The sequence below is a fragment of the Danio aesculapii genome, chromosome 22 (assembly GCF_903798145.1).
Source record: "Danio aesculapii chromosome 22, fDanAes4.1, whole genome shotgun sequence".
Classification (NCBI taxonomy): Eukaryota; Metazoa; Chordata; class Actinopteri; order Cypriniformes; family Danionidae; genus Danio; species Danio aesculapii.
Genome location: NC_079456.1, coordinates 31,751,680 through 31,767,208, shown reverse-complemented (window position 1 = coordinate 31,767,208; position 15,529 = coordinate 31,751,680). Strand labels below are relative to the sequence as shown.

The 15,529-nt window shown below is 37.9% G+C and overlaps 2 protein-coding genes across 2 annotated transcripts in view; one reads left to right on the top strand and one right to left on the bottom strand.

Moving 5' to 3' along the window:
- ncf4 (neutrophil cytosolic factor 4) overlaps positions 1-15,529 on the top strand; it is a 57,884-nt gene that overhangs the window by 6,681 nt on the left and 35,674 nt on the right. The window contains exons 4-6 of the mRNA XM_056447730.1: positions 5,113-5,183; positions 7,991-8,118; positions 9,861-9,909. Coding sequence (XP_056303705.1) covers positions 5,113-5,183; positions 7,991-8,118; positions 9,861-9,909 — 248 coding nt within the window. The remainder of the gene's footprint in view (positions 1-5,112; positions 5,184-7,990; positions 8,119-9,860; positions 9,910-15,529) is intronic.
- The window catches only part of pvalb7 (parvalbumin 7), a 76,243-nt gene that overhangs the window by 38,542 nt on the left and 22,172 nt on the right, over positions 1-15,529 (bottom strand). The gene's annotated exons all lie outside the window — the stretch shown is intronic.

Here is a 15,529-nt window from a genome sequence, read left to right as displayed (position 1 = left end):
GAAGTGCTGTCCCATTTCTTGGGGGTAAATTTTAAAGCCCTTCCCTTTCACACTCTGGGGCCAAAGGGAAGGGGAAGGGATAGAATTGGTGTTTACCTACAGAAGGTGTGCTAGCAAAATAAACATTGTAAATTTTGATTCCAAACTGACATTTAAAGAGTTGAACAACCATATATCAAACCATATATGTACATTTTAATAGTCTATGGACAGCCCCAGTATACTTCAAGGAAAATCAGACACCAAAAAAGGGCCTTGAAGGTTAATTATTTAGTTTCTAAAGCCTTCATACAATGTTGCTACATACCACGACATACCTATTTTATATTGTTGGTATCGACAGTAGCTGTATCAGATTATGCTTTTTGTCAAGATAAAATTCAGTATGCCAATATGCCAGAATATTGACCTTATTCTTCAATGTGGAAATGCGCTCGTTTTTGTCATTGTTTTAAAACTTCTGATTCAATTCCGATCAGAGAAATGGCTATGAATAATAAAGGGCAGAAAATAGTTAAACTGTTCGACAAACAAGTGTGTTTATGACTATGTATAAAAAGTATAAGAATGTAATAAGAAAATATCAGTTTGCAACATCAAGCAGCATAACAAGCTGTTTTTAATGTTAAAATAAATGGAAGTCAATGAGAGCGGTAGTCTCGACCCAAAAAGTTTCTGATGATTGCACCTGCAACCATTGGTGTGTGTGAAGAAAAAGATCAATACATTGCTTTGCGACCAATCATCATGTGACATCTACAATGCACATGCTGCATCCCACAGATGGCAGTTTTCCTCATATAGTGTGTATGTGTGTTTTCTGAAACAGTTGATAAATAGATTAATTCTGTGCCAGAAAGAGACACCTTTCTACCAACGGCTGTAAACAAAGCAGCTTTACATTCACAAACACTAATGTTACCTAAACTAAAATGACAACAAGTCAGACGTTTACCTTTAAAGGTATATAAAATTTATGCGTAATTTGTGTAATTTGTTAGGCAAGAAAATCCTGGTAAGATTAGGAAACAATCATGTTTAAAATCTGAAAGAGGCTTTAAAAAGAGGTGTTGAGTCCTGTCCAGCCTTTTACAGCCTGCTCCAACATACCTGCCTGGACGTTTATACTGTAGCAATCCTGAAGATCTTGATAATCTGGTTCAGGTGTGTTTGCTCAAGGTTGATGCTAAGCTCTACATTAGGGATGGGCAATTTTGGTCCTGGAGGGTCACTGTCCTGCTGACTTTAGCTGCAACCCTTATCAAACACACATGCCTGTAGCTTTCTAGTGATCTTGGACGCTAATTAGCTTGTTAATGTGTGTTTGAGAAGAGTTGGAGTAAAACTCTGCAGGACATCTGCCCTTGAGGACCAAAGTTGCCCATCGTTTTTCTATGACAGCATTTTTAATTACTGTTCCTCCAGATCAGGGTTGCGTGTGTCTGTGTCAAGTGCATTTTGATTGTCATTCAGTCTGACATTATAACAACTGAGATGTTATGATGTGCCATGGGGATTATGTTCAGACAGTCTGAGAAGCTACAATCGTAAAGGATTAGTAAAAAATCTGCTGGGTTCATGATATAAAGGTACAAAAGCTGTCACTGGGGCAGTAGCTTTACTAAAGGTAAACCTTGTACTTTTTAAATACTGTTCCAATATGGATTCTTTAGGTGCAAACATGTATGTATTCAGAGAATTATTCACAGGCACTTGCAGATTCAAGATGAAAGCACAAGGGCCCTGAGACTTAAGATGCATTCAATCCATAAACTAATGATCACATAGATAAAAATGTGTTACAGGAAACTCAAAGTTTGATGACAATCTCCTCACAAATGTTGGTGTAGAGAATCCTGAGACAGATGTTCAAAAACCAATGACAAGACCGCTCCTAGAGACCCTGCTCCTAGATGCAGTAGTCACTGCTTCACAGATTGTAATTTAAACCAAATTTAACACACTTAAATCTATTATGGGCATTACTATAATATTCCAGGCAGGTAATCTTTGGAAAATTTGGAGCTAATGTCTACAAAAACGTGGCCCTCCAGGATTATACATGCCTTTGGCTACATCAGGGGTACCCAAACTTGGTCCTGGAGGACCAGTGTCCTGCAGAGTTTAGCTCCAACACCAAGACACACCTGAACCAGCTAATCAAGCTCTGTCTACGTGTACTAGAAACTTCCAGGCAGGTGTGTTAAAGGAAGCTGGAGTTAAACTATGCAGGACACTGGCCCTCCAGGACCAAGTTTGGGCACCCCTGGGCTAGATGAAAGATGATGGAAAAAGTACTAAATAAACCATATCCTGCATCACTTCTTTCTGGAACCTTTAGGCTTAACCACTACAATACCTTCTACTGTCTCACATCTGATTGTAATCAGTTGCTGTATATGGCAATTATCTCTAATAAGGTTGCTTCAGAGTCAGAGTTCCCTCCTTAGGTGGACTTTGTCATTTGAGTGCTCAAAGTGTTTCCCACAAAGTTACTGATTCACCAAGAGTTCTCAAATTGAAAAGGAGAATAGCGAAGAAAGAAGCATCCTCACACAAATGTTTTGCACTTAAAAAGAAGTTTGGTAGCTTCCTGACACCCCACAGTATCATAAGTGGGGGAAAAGGGGGCGAGACCTCATAGGCATAAGAGGCTTGGTGGGATCCACAGTGAAATGGGCACAAGGGGACATACACTCCAAATCCCCCAACCCCAAGATTCCTAACAATGCCACTAGAACCCAACATCAACAACTACTACATACTGGACTAAACACCAACCCCATAGAAGTAGTAGCAGCATCGACTGTGTCAGGTAGTGTTGTCATAATACTGGAATTTTGGTACCAATTGGTCCTGAAATGTTATCATCCATCATCAATGTTAAACATCCATTTCCTGCTTACATTTAAGCGATTCAAAGCAGTGTTGATCAGCTGGTCTACGAGTGATCCGCGAATGGATTGACTGATCTTCGCAGCTTTGAATTGCTGCAGTGGTGTTACAGATGTGGCTACTGAGAATGCGCGAGTGAATTAAAGTGATCTAGCATGGTACTACATCAGTGTGCGGCACAGCACAACATGGTATTAAACAAGAAATACATGGCCAGCAGGGGGCAGTTATGTTACATAGTGGACATACTGAACTGATGTACTGTAGCAGCCAGAGCATGTGAGCGGAGCTAAGCGGTGTGATGCTCCGCTAAGCATTCTGCTCCATGGTCGTGTGCTTGCTCGCCGGTAAACCAATACATAAAATTTCTCAAGTAAGCTTACTCTAATTTTTTTGTAACTAAAAATCTATCTAAAATTAAAGCACTTCGATAAAATAACTGTCTCTTTCAAAGCGGTGTTCTTTCTTGTGCTTTTTTCTATAAGTACAGGTTTTTTTTAATAATATTTTAATAGGCCTAAGTGATCAACTGTGTATTTTATAGCCTATTTATTTAGGCAGCTGTGTGTGTTATCTTATACTATAGTTTACCTAACTGTTAGCCTGTTTTAAACTACGGAGCTCTGAACATAATTTGAATTACAAATTCGCTTCCCCGACCACATGGAAGTTATACTTTAATAATAAATTATGAAATGGAATAATTCGTTCCTGGAATAGTGATACTAAATCTATGAAACTAAAGAATTAACTTACAAATTAATTCATGGCATTTAAGCCTGCATGCACAAAAGAACACATACAGGTATGAAATTCAAATCGAATAGATTCTAAAATGAAATTTAAATTGAAGTCATAATATTTAGGCTAGCTTAAAAAGAACTATTCTAACCACGTGCCTGTGAATTTATCTGCTTGTCATCAGGGCTCTGTAGCCCGTAGCCTAACAACAGACATGTGGAGCATGTGTAGCCTAAGGCTGGGGAATGCGCCATTTAAAAAAAAAGCATATAGCAGATATATCTGTGTTTGCTCTTGGTGAACAGTGGTGAACTGATGACCTTCAGGGCCAAATCATAGTCATTTCTGTTGAGCATGTGAACACAATGGCCAAGCAGCAGTGTTGAAGTATACACTCAAATGTTAGCGGGAGATGGACGTTTTTAAAATTCCAGTACCGATTGGTACTGAAATTCCAGTATGACACCACTACAGTGTAGTAGTGCTATCTACCCTTGTTTCATTCACTAGTCTCTAATGTCTTTAACCTCTTCTCTGATCCCTTTTTAATCAACCTTGTGCTGCAGCTCTCTTGCTAATGCTCTCTTTGTCTTATGTCCTTCTTTCCCTGCCTGTCTCTTCTTTGTCTTTGACCAAACGAGAATGTGCATAATTGAATTCAGCAGGAAGGAGTGGCCGTTTTTTGGCACACTACCCACAGTTTCATTAAGGTCACCTAAAAACTGCAAACCGACAGAGTTCAGTCTCTCTGTGACTTTCCACGGACGATTCCTGCTAGCTAAACTTGAACCCAGTGGAGTAGAGTTAACAAGTTAAAAGCCCAATTATACTGCATATTAGCCCTAGATGTTACTGCCTTCATGACAATTGATTGGCTAAGCCAGCAAGTAATATGATTATGCAATATTATGCAGTGGTAAGATAATTGGAAGTTGAGGATATGAGGATGTTCTGCTCTGATGTGGTATAAAGGGATGTCTTTGAGCTTAGCTAATGCTTTACTGATGCTTATTTAATGCAGATTTATAATGGGGTATTAGAAAAGATGGACAGCTTAAGAGACATCAATGGAAATTAGAATGAGATTTATTTCAGATGAAAGGGAATTATTGCGTAGCCATTCAAATGGTTTAAAAGTTGATGCAATCCAGCTTGGTCGAATGAATCCCCCTTAGTTTTTTATTTTCTTCTCCCAGTTGAATCTTAGAAAGTGCTTTTGAGAACAGCCCTCTGGTGCTAATGACCGACCTCTCGTCATTGTCTAACACGTGCGCTATTAACATTTCCGTTGGGTGAAATCAAAAATAGGAATGATGAAAGAAATTTAGCGTAATATTTGGGCATGCATTACGCTAAGTGCTAATTAGCGCTTGCAGTAAAGAGATTCGGAATCGCCCTTCAGCTAGCTTTTGATTGTTTAGCTCGCAAACTAATTTGTTTTGAGACATAAATAGTTGTTTGTTTGTTTCGCCACAGGTAAGGTATTTATGGGAAACAAAAAGGAGATCGCAGAGAGCAGAATCCCGGAGCTGAACAATTACATGAAGGTGAGTCAGTCTTGAATTTCATAAAGGCTTCAGTCGCATGACTGTCATTCTGTATTGGTGGGAGTTGTGTTTGGTAATTGTTGCATTTTACTTGGGGGGTGTAACTTTTGCAATGCAAACACCAAGAAAAAATGTTTCTTTTTATGGTACTTCTCTTTTTTTTGACCATCTGTCGCACTTCTGATTTAATTTGACTGTGATTCTTCATGTGTTGTATGTTTTTTACTGTGAAATTCATAGAAGTCTCTACCAAAGTGTCATTTCCCACATACTGTACAAATCTAATATATAGAAATATATGCAAATTACACACACACACACACACACACACACACACACACACACACACACACACACATATATATATATATATATATATATATATATATATATATATATATATATATATATATATATACATATACAGCTCTTGAATCTGATTGGCTTTTTTATTTTATTTATTTGTTTATTTATTTTTGTTTATATTTGTTTTTTTACTTTTTTATTTTTATAATTTATTTGTTTTGTTTTTTAATCTGATTGGCTGATAGCCGTACGATATTCTGCAAATAACAGCACTTGTCCAGCCTCTTAACCCTTCACCCTTGTGTATTACTCCGCCCACATACAGCGGCAAGCAGAGGACACTCTACAGCAGGGCTATTTAATTGGCGGCCCGCAGGCCGAACTTGACCCACGAGGCCCTCAAAATAGTTTGACCAAGACATAAAAATTTTTTTTAGTTTACTCGAAAAACGGCCGATATAGTTATGAAGTGACGTGCATCTGTTCAATACAGCACGAGCTGCAGTTGAAGGCTGCGCAGATCGTGAGTGACCTGACATTAAACGAGTGGCGCGAGCAGCTGGAGACATTTGGATACACCGTGTTTCTGTTGCACGGAACAAATTTGCTGCAGCTAAACAAAGTTATGCCACCTTTGTGCTAGTTTAAAGTTCTGAGCTTATACCGAGGCTAATACGTTCACATATGGCATCTTATCCATGCGCAAGTTCGTTATTACCAATGTAAGAATATATGCCAATATGTGCGCACATGGGGAGTGATGCGCTTGCTCCTTCCAAACGCACTGAGTAGAAAACATTTTATGCTGTAGAGGTGGGAGTTGTGCGTGGCTTTCAGTGCAATGTAAACAAAAGGTATGTTAGATGAATTATTATAAAATATTAAAATGATTATGTATGGATGAACGCAGATGATAACAACAGCTAATTTAAATACTTACCTAATATAAAATTTAAATTTACGTTAGACGTGGAAACCGTGAAACCATGATTATTCTTCAGACTATAGAATCGTACATCCAAAATCTATAATTGTTGCATCCATAATTGTTTTGCAGTTTAAAGCATAACATATGAATGTGTCTGAATGTAGAAGAAGCCTACTTGTGCACTGCTTTTGTTGTGCTTTGAAATACAACATTTGCCAAAAGCCACATTGTACAATGCAGTGATGTCATGTAGTTTCAAAATACAATATATTAACATTTTAATGACGAAAAAATCAACGTGGGTTTCTTAAGGAGCATAAAAAACAACAACATATTATGGGCTCTTATATGCTGTTGCGTTGTCACTCATATTGCAAGTCATAACTCCTCGGCCCCTTATTTGGGATGCTTTTCATGACCTGGCCCCCATGACAAACTAATTGAATAGCCCTCCTCTACAGTTTGACAAATATTACTGCTGTTAGACAACATACTGTACTTTTGAGGCTTTTTTTAGACGAGAATGTAGTTGTTTAGATTGCTGTTAATTAATAAGGGTAGTGCCTATTTTAAAATATGTATAATTTCTGAGAGACAGCGCGTCAGCTGCCATTAGCCTGTCTTTGCGCAGAGCAACGATGGTTGACTTAGTTCATCCACAAGATGGTGAGAAGAGACAGGATAATAAACCCTTAGAGGATAAAAACAGCATAATTATTAAACAGGTAAATGACATGCTGCAGGAAATGAAGTGCTGCATTTATACCATATAATTGTAGTGTTATGAGTGTGAGATAGGACTCGCATATCAGAAATGTATCTAAAATGATGACAAAAGATTATACGGCTGAACGGCATGAAATATAGAGAGATTTCTCAGTATATCTTTGTTGCAATCGAGAAATTCCAATAACTAACCCAGAAAAAGCCAAAGCAAAGCAAATACTACCAGATTTATAAATACAGGTATAAATACAGCACTACAACATACAAAAGAGAGTGATCGACGTAGAATGTCACTTACCTGATCTGTAATGATTTGATCAGTTGTAGTTTGAAACATAAGCTGAAAAAATGCTGTTTTTCTCATCTAAGGACTTATTATGGGGTCTTGGTCGCCATCTTGTGGCAGAACGTCAACCATCTTTACTCTGCTTAGTATGACAGGCTGATGGCCGCCAACGTACTAAATCTCCGAAATTATGAATATTTAAAATAGGCACTATCCTTATAAATAAACTGCGTAGTTGCAATCTAAACAACTACATTCTCGACTAAAAAAAGTCTCAAAAGTACATTATGCTGTCCAACAGCTGCAATATTTGTCAAACTGTAGTCCTCTACACAAGAGTGAAGAGGCTGTACGAGTGCTGATGTTACTTTAATATGCTAGTATTATACTTTAATATAACTAGGTTAATTAGGCAAGTTAGGGTAATTAGGATAATATTGATCTTAAAAAAACTGCTTTTATTCTAGCCGAAATAAAACAAATAGACGTTCTCCAGAAGAAAAAAAACTATTATCGTAAATATTTTTGTTTTTAAATATTTAATTTCTCCATCTCCTTTAGAGGTTGCTTTGTCTGCCTACTTGGGTGCTCTTGGATGATCTGATACGAATGTTTTTCTACCAGACCGAGTCTGACAGCCAACAAGTCCCCCGGGCCCTGCGCCGCCTGCGGCCCCCCACACGCAAAGTGTAGGAGCCTTCCCACAATCCCTCACTTCTCCTTCCAGCTCCCTGCATACTTTACTGGATTCTGCTTTGCTACTCTTTTTCTACTGCCAGCTCTGTACATTTACTGTACACCTAGTGATACTACTAAGATGTGTTTCTTCCACAAAACACCACTTACTCTCTGCCTGCTGACTTGTGATTATGAAATTCGACAAAAAAAAGAACATACCTGAGGCTTGTAACATGAAGTCAGATTAGCCAGTTCAGGTTCAGGTTAGTTCACTCAAAAATATTTTTGCTGCTTGTTCAAATGACTTATTTGAAATGAGCTGAAACAACACAGTTCTTGAGTTTTATTATTTGTTTTATGTTCGATCAACCTAAAATTGTAAAAAACATTAATTTAACTTAATTGATTTGTGTTGTGACGACATGAATAGATGGTGTGGAACCCAGCATTTTTTTTACAGTGTTTGCACCAATTCTGGGTTTTGGATACAGTACCATGAAGGTAGCCAACATAGGCTCATTCTGAAAACGTAGCCCTATATACATTTCTGGAGATCATGAATTATGTAGCCAGAGGTACGTATGGCTGCATTTCGTCTTTAAAATGAAAGTTATGGGGCGATATGACGCCGTTCCTTTTCGCAGTACCAGCTGACAGCTTACCTCAGTATGGACCAGCTTTTGTGCTGTTGCCAGTTTGTCCAATGGCTCGAGTTCGTCAAAGAACGGTTCCAGAAATATGGTAAGACAAAAACAGAATCCAAAAAATTTAATAAACAAGTAAATAACAGGGTGAGAATGTGGTAAAATCTGAAAACATAGTAAAAATCGGGGGACTTTTCTTTTTTCTGGGTTGCTTTTCAAAACACTGATGGTTGGGTTTAGGGAAGTTGGTGGGCCCTGGTCAATCGGTGTTTCTTGAAAGACTATCGTTTGGGTTTAGTAAAGGGGGTGGGTGAGGGAATCAGTCGATTGGTCGTTGGTCAGTCAGTCGACAGCGGCTTCTGGTGGATTTGTGGAAACAAAAACTGCAAAAAACGTACCTCCTGGGACGTATTTGGTGCTCTCTAGAAATGCATGTAGGGATACGTTTTCAGATTGAGTCTGGGTTGAAAGTAGCTCAACTCAGCTCAGATGCTCCATAATGTCATGGCAATAAAAACAGATTAAAGTCGAGCCGCATTCAAGATACCTAAAACCCCAGATTGGAGCAAACTAAACTGACGAAACTGTCTAGCGAGCGAATCCCGATTCAAGGTACAGGCCCAAGGTGGAAACAAAACCTACAGTAATACTTATGTTGATCTAGTTTACTTATGGGTTATTTCTGGGCTCACGCAAAAAAAAATTGTTGTGTGTATTAAATAATGCATATTTCATATCGCAGCCTCTTGCGATTAGCTAATCGCAGCGTTTCAAATCGCGATTGAGATTAGATTTTGATTAATCACACAGCCCTATATGCAGTATAACACACTTTAACATATAATGGTTGAATATTTACAATTTTCTTAACTTTAAACTGTTGTAAATGTAATTGAAAACCAAATGATCAAAAGTTGTTTTGAGAGAAATTTCAAAGACAAAATTGGTATTTAAAGCAATCTCTCAACCATGAAAGAGGAACTTCTGACCAAAGAAATTCAGCTCTTGGTTTTATCAGCCTTCCACTTTTTCAAAAACGGAGAGAAAATGTAGAAGCCGCTTCTGTTGTTCATCTGAAGTTCACAATTCTCTCTCTTTTCTCTTACTAGAAAAACTGTGAAGCCCAAAACGGACCTCCTCTCCGCACCCAGAGCAGAGGTACATCAGCGTTTCCTTGGAAACACTTTCAGTAACAGCCTACACTCCGCATACTACACATACTTACATGCTCAAGTGTGCAGGCACCACACGAAGCGCTGACATTTGGTCAGGAGGTTAGAGTATTACACAACACACACACGCTAACTTTTGTTGCAAAACTCTCACATATTGTCAGAGGATTATGACAGAGCTCTTGTTTTGTGTGATTGGTAATGCTTCTTAGTTGCTCATATCTACTGTATGATTATTTATAAAGACTTTTTGTTGAAAATATTGATAATTATCATCAATATTGTGTATTTACGGGCAGTGGTGGATTTAGGCATGGGCAATATGGGCGATCTTGTTGAGGGCGGCACTGGGAGACGGTGCAAAAAATGTGCCCTAGTAAAAGCTTTAGATACAATTTACTTTATGCAAGTGTATTAATTCAGAGTGGTACTCCCAGAATAAAGACGTTAGGAGCTATTCACATTTGGCATCTTTTGCACACGCAAGTTAGTTATTCTCCATGTGCAACCGAAACAAAGCTGGTGAAAGCAAATTGATGAATGCGTGCAAAAAACCATTCCCGTGCGTCATTTACAAGCGCTCCTGTGTGAATCCCGGTTTACACACACGCCGATAAAATACACGCTGCTCATGTGCTTTAAAACCGGAGCAAATAGCCTTTTTGTGCAGAGGTGTCGGCATGCAGCAAGTTTTGCAAGTCGACAAAACTGAAGTTTATGTAATATGATGATGATGTTACTTTCACTAAGCCTGGCTATAAAGCAGAAAGGATGGAGAAAGAGTCAGGGAGGTAAGACAGGTAACATTAATTCTCGGCCATGAGTCGGGTCTAAGATAACAGATAATTTGATAAAACATATATTTGTATTCTATAGAACTACCATAATATTCATGCTAAAGATTTCTTAAGTGATCTTAGCATATCACTCGGGTTGTTACATTGTTTTCCAGTAACATTTAGGATTGATTTCTGTTATTTATTGAGAATAATAATTGTGGATGTCACTGTAGCACCATCGCCTCACAACAAGAAGGTCGCTGGTTTGAGTCTCGGCTGGGTCTGTTGGTATTTCTGTATGGAGTTTGCATGTTCTCCTGGTGTTGGCGTGGGTTTCTTCCAGGTGCTTCGGTTTCCCCCACAATCCAAAGACATGCAGTATAGGTGAAGTGAATAAACTAAATTGGCCGTAGTGTGTGTGGGTGTGATTAAGAGTGTGTATGGATGTTTTCCATTACTGGGTTGGCATCAGCTGTGTAAAACATATGCCTGAATAGTTGGTGGTTCATTCCACTGTGGTGACCTCTGATAAATCAGAGACTGAGCTGAAAGAAAAGGAATGAATGATCCGTAAACAGAGACCAAAAAAAAGATGGCTATGAATAAAGAAATTGGAACAGGGCAGAAACCATTAATGGGGCAAAAATCCGACCCAGAAACAGCGACACACATGCACTCAAATCTCTATCAGTGTCTGTATGAGAGTAATGTTGCAGAGACTGAATCTGTCACAGGATGAGCAATCAAAACCACACAGCTCCAGTGTCGTAGTGTCAGGAAAGCAGATTTTGACACTTCCTCCAGAAACTGTGTGGTGTTTGCCGATATGCCGGGGAGTTTTGGGCGGTTGCCAAGGCTTGCTGTGTGGTTGCCGGGGTGTTCGGAGTGGATTTGAGTGGACTGCCATGCGGTTGCTAAGGTCTTCTGGGTAGTTGCTAAGGTGTTGTGGGTGGTTACTTACTAGCCCAAGTCAAAAGATCTCACCGTCGAGTGTCTTTCTGCTCTTGAAATACGGTTCAGGTCTTTGCGTCAATTGTAATTATTAGTTAAGATTGAAGTTGCGTAGAAAAATAATGGTAAGGGCAATATGCGTACACTGACATATAATTAGGGCCTGGGCACCCTCTTGGAATTCCGCTTTATATATTTTACCTCTATAATTAATACTATAGCTATAGACCTTCAAAAAAGTTCACCTATGTTATATTTAAGTACAAAACATTTGTAAACATTGTAAAAAATACACAAATCGTTTTTGTCCCAACACAAATCGATTAAATTAAAGTAACAAATATAAGCAGTTTGAACATAAAACAATTTGTCGCAATATCTAAAAAAAGTCTTTTTGTGAAATCTGAAAATCTGAAATTTTCCCTCCTAATTTTTGGTCATTTATTTTTCTTTTTTAAAAGATTTATTCTGGTCAACACTAGTGAAGTAACTTTTTCAGAGAAACCTTATTTTAAAACATAATGTTTTTAGCAGAAATATATTTTTGCTGTGGTTACTAACTCACAAAAGTCGTCTATCAATATCAGGTGTCATTTTGTATGAATGTAGAACAGCTCCAATATAACTTAACCAATATACAATATAACCAGGGGTTTTCAAACTGTGGAGCGTGCCAGCACCTATTAAGGGGGGCGCGAGACATTGAGGTGTGTACTCGAGTAAATTATGATGACGATTTTTATGCGTTCACTAGAGGGAATAATATGATTAACATTAGTTTCACAGCTAACTATCAGGCACCTGTAGAGTTAATGCGTTCCAGTAAAATATATACAAATAAAATGGGCCAGGTGCTTTTTAAAATTAATGACGGTGAATGAATGAAGGTCAAACTGGTGAGACGTCTGACAAAAAATTGCCCTTTTGAATCAAAACAGCATGATGCCCATCTGAACCTTTGACTTACTTTGAAGACATACTGACTACGCTTATGGACATCAGTTATTTGCCTTAATAAGACAATATGATAATTAAGGTATTACATGAAATGCTTTTTGAATGTTGCTACACCAGGCTATTCACGTTTCCTGCAGAGGCTCATGTCATTTTGGGTGTTTTATCTTTAATTTTTCGACTTTACTGCAGTTTGTTTCAAGTTTCACTTTCACTCATGAACATTTCATTCACATCCCCATGACAAACTGGGGTATTAGACGCGAATATAAAGTAAGGACTGGTGAAAGAGTGTTGTTTTCATGGAAAGCCGAATGGAAAGAAAAAAAAAACCTCCACATTTCATGATGTGTGTGTGTGTGGTCTTTTACTGACAGCCGCGTGTGTGGATCTTGTCACAAAATGTGGCGAAAAGTCCTACATGACGGTATAGTTTGATTACGGAGTTTACTTCAGTAATGCCACTAATATATGCATACTTCACATCTTAATTCCATTTCTGTTTAGTTTAATTATGACTTTAGTTGGATTAAGGTTATTCAAAATCGCTGTTTACATGGTAGACTCTAATCAGAGTATTGTCTTAACCATATTAAAATCGTATTAAAATATTGTTGCCCATGTAAACATACTCTGCGATCTTGGATTTGCGAAGCAGCATTTTCTGTATGTACATCAAAAGCAAGTATGCTATGGCTCACGCTTATTGGCAGTGGAAAATGATTTGCGGTTAGTCGTGTCAGGAATCCAACCATAGATTAGCATGTTGTCCTCACAGAAACAGGCTCAGCCCTCATACTGAATCAGGTAAGCTATATCTATGTTTCAATGTAATTAATTCTACGCACTTTGAACTCAGCAAGAAAATGTAAATGATGTTTGCACAGGGAAGGGTGCCTGGGGGGGCGCGAATGAAATTGGACAAATTTGGGAGGGCGTGTGTCCTAAAAGTTAAACCATATGTCACAAACTCAATCATTGGAGGGTCACAGCTCTGCCCAGTTTTGCTCCTACCACAATCAAACACAGCTGATCCAACTATTCAAGGTGTTTACAACTACTAGACACTACTAGATCAGCTGTGTTTGATTACGGTTGGAGCAAAACTGTGTAGAGCTGCGGCCCCTCAAGAATTGAGTTTGAGACCTATACTTTAAACAAAAGTTCCATATTGTTACTTTTGATCCCATAGACAGGAACGCAAGTAACACACGGGTGGGTCAAAAGTAACATGTCAATATTTGCGAGATTTACTGGCTTTATCTGGTTTATTTTAAATATATCTGACTCTGACCTTGTTATTGTTCACTTCAAACATATTTTGTCCTTTATTTTTGCAAAAAAATGTGTTAATTTAACGGCATTTTCATTTTGAGTTTCACTTTAATCAAATGTTTAAAAAGCAATCCAACAATGCAAAATATAAGCATTTTCTATCATTTTTGAATATTTTTATTATCATTAGCGATTGATAAATCAAATTAGTTAAAACACTGGAACCTCTGATGAAAAATAAGACATGGCAATTAGCAGTGGGACGTAAATAACAGTGTTACTTTTGTCCCCACAGGAACTCTTGCCATTTAAACCTGATTTACTTTTAAACTGAAAAACACAGACATTATGTGTTATTGCACTAAATAACCTGTAGATTGATCATCAGTATGACACATGAAAAGAGAAACACAACATATACTGTATTAAGAAAAAAAAGAACCGCTACAAATAATTAACTTTTTGCACTTAAAAACATAAATCTGGAGCTAACCGCGGGACACGCTCCCAAAATCACATGATAATTGGCAGCTCCATCAAGGGTTGCATGCTGAACAAGCTATTATAGCCTGGAAATCAAAAGTTGTCAGGGCTTTGAGAAAATCTATTTGTTACTTTTGTCCCATGTTACTTTCGTCCCCGTTTTCCCCTAAGTTTGGCCAGTGTAATCTAAAGGCTTTTGCGATGTGAAAGGGAACCTATTATGCCCCTTTTTACTAGAAGTAAAATAAGTCTCTGATGTCCTCAAAGTATGTATGTGAAGTTTCAGCTTAAAATACACAAAAAATAATGACTCTTTGAAGCTGCCCCTTTTAGGCTTTGATCCTAATTGTGCCGTTTTGGTGACTGTCCCTTTAAATTCAATGAGATTGTGCTTTTTTTTTAAAAGAGGGCGGAGCTACAGATGCCTATGTGTCAGCATAGTGGGAGATTCAAAACAGTACTAATGTCCTATGCTAATGAGGGAGAAATGGTTACTAGTGGGCGGGGCTTTCCCCCAATAATGAAACGTACAACGTGAGAATGTCAATCGAAGTGTTTCTGCTGACAAATAAAAAATTTAATGAATCGATTTTTCTGAAGCTGGTTATGTTCATACACTGTTGCCACACAACTGTGTTTTAACCCCTTTTATGCATAATAAACTCCCTTTAAATTGCTATGATCAAGAGTTTTCGTTAAAGTGCATATCTATGACGGCCTGACAAACTTCAAATTTTAAATAAATAGGAATTTGTTATAACTCGAACACAGAATGTTTGATTTTCCACAAATTTCACATGTTTGGCTGGGGTCCTGACCGGAAAATTATTTATTTATAGTCATACTTCTGAATGTTTAAAGCTTAAGGTTAGGAGATTAGTTGTATTATTTGACATGAAAAAATTCTGATTTGGCATGTACCTCCATTTTGGAGTCACGGCAATGTGGAAAACTAAATCTGAAACTGGTGTACAACGCCTTTCTAAATCTAACGCTAGATGTTAGATACTCATTCATGTGTATTTGCTGTGTTAATTATTAATAAAGCAGAAGGAATTATTGCAGATAAACGATAATAAAAGAGCAAGGCATGTCATTCATTGTCCACCTCACGTTAGTTTTCTACACTAAAGAAGAGCATTTCTTAAAATATTTACATTAAAT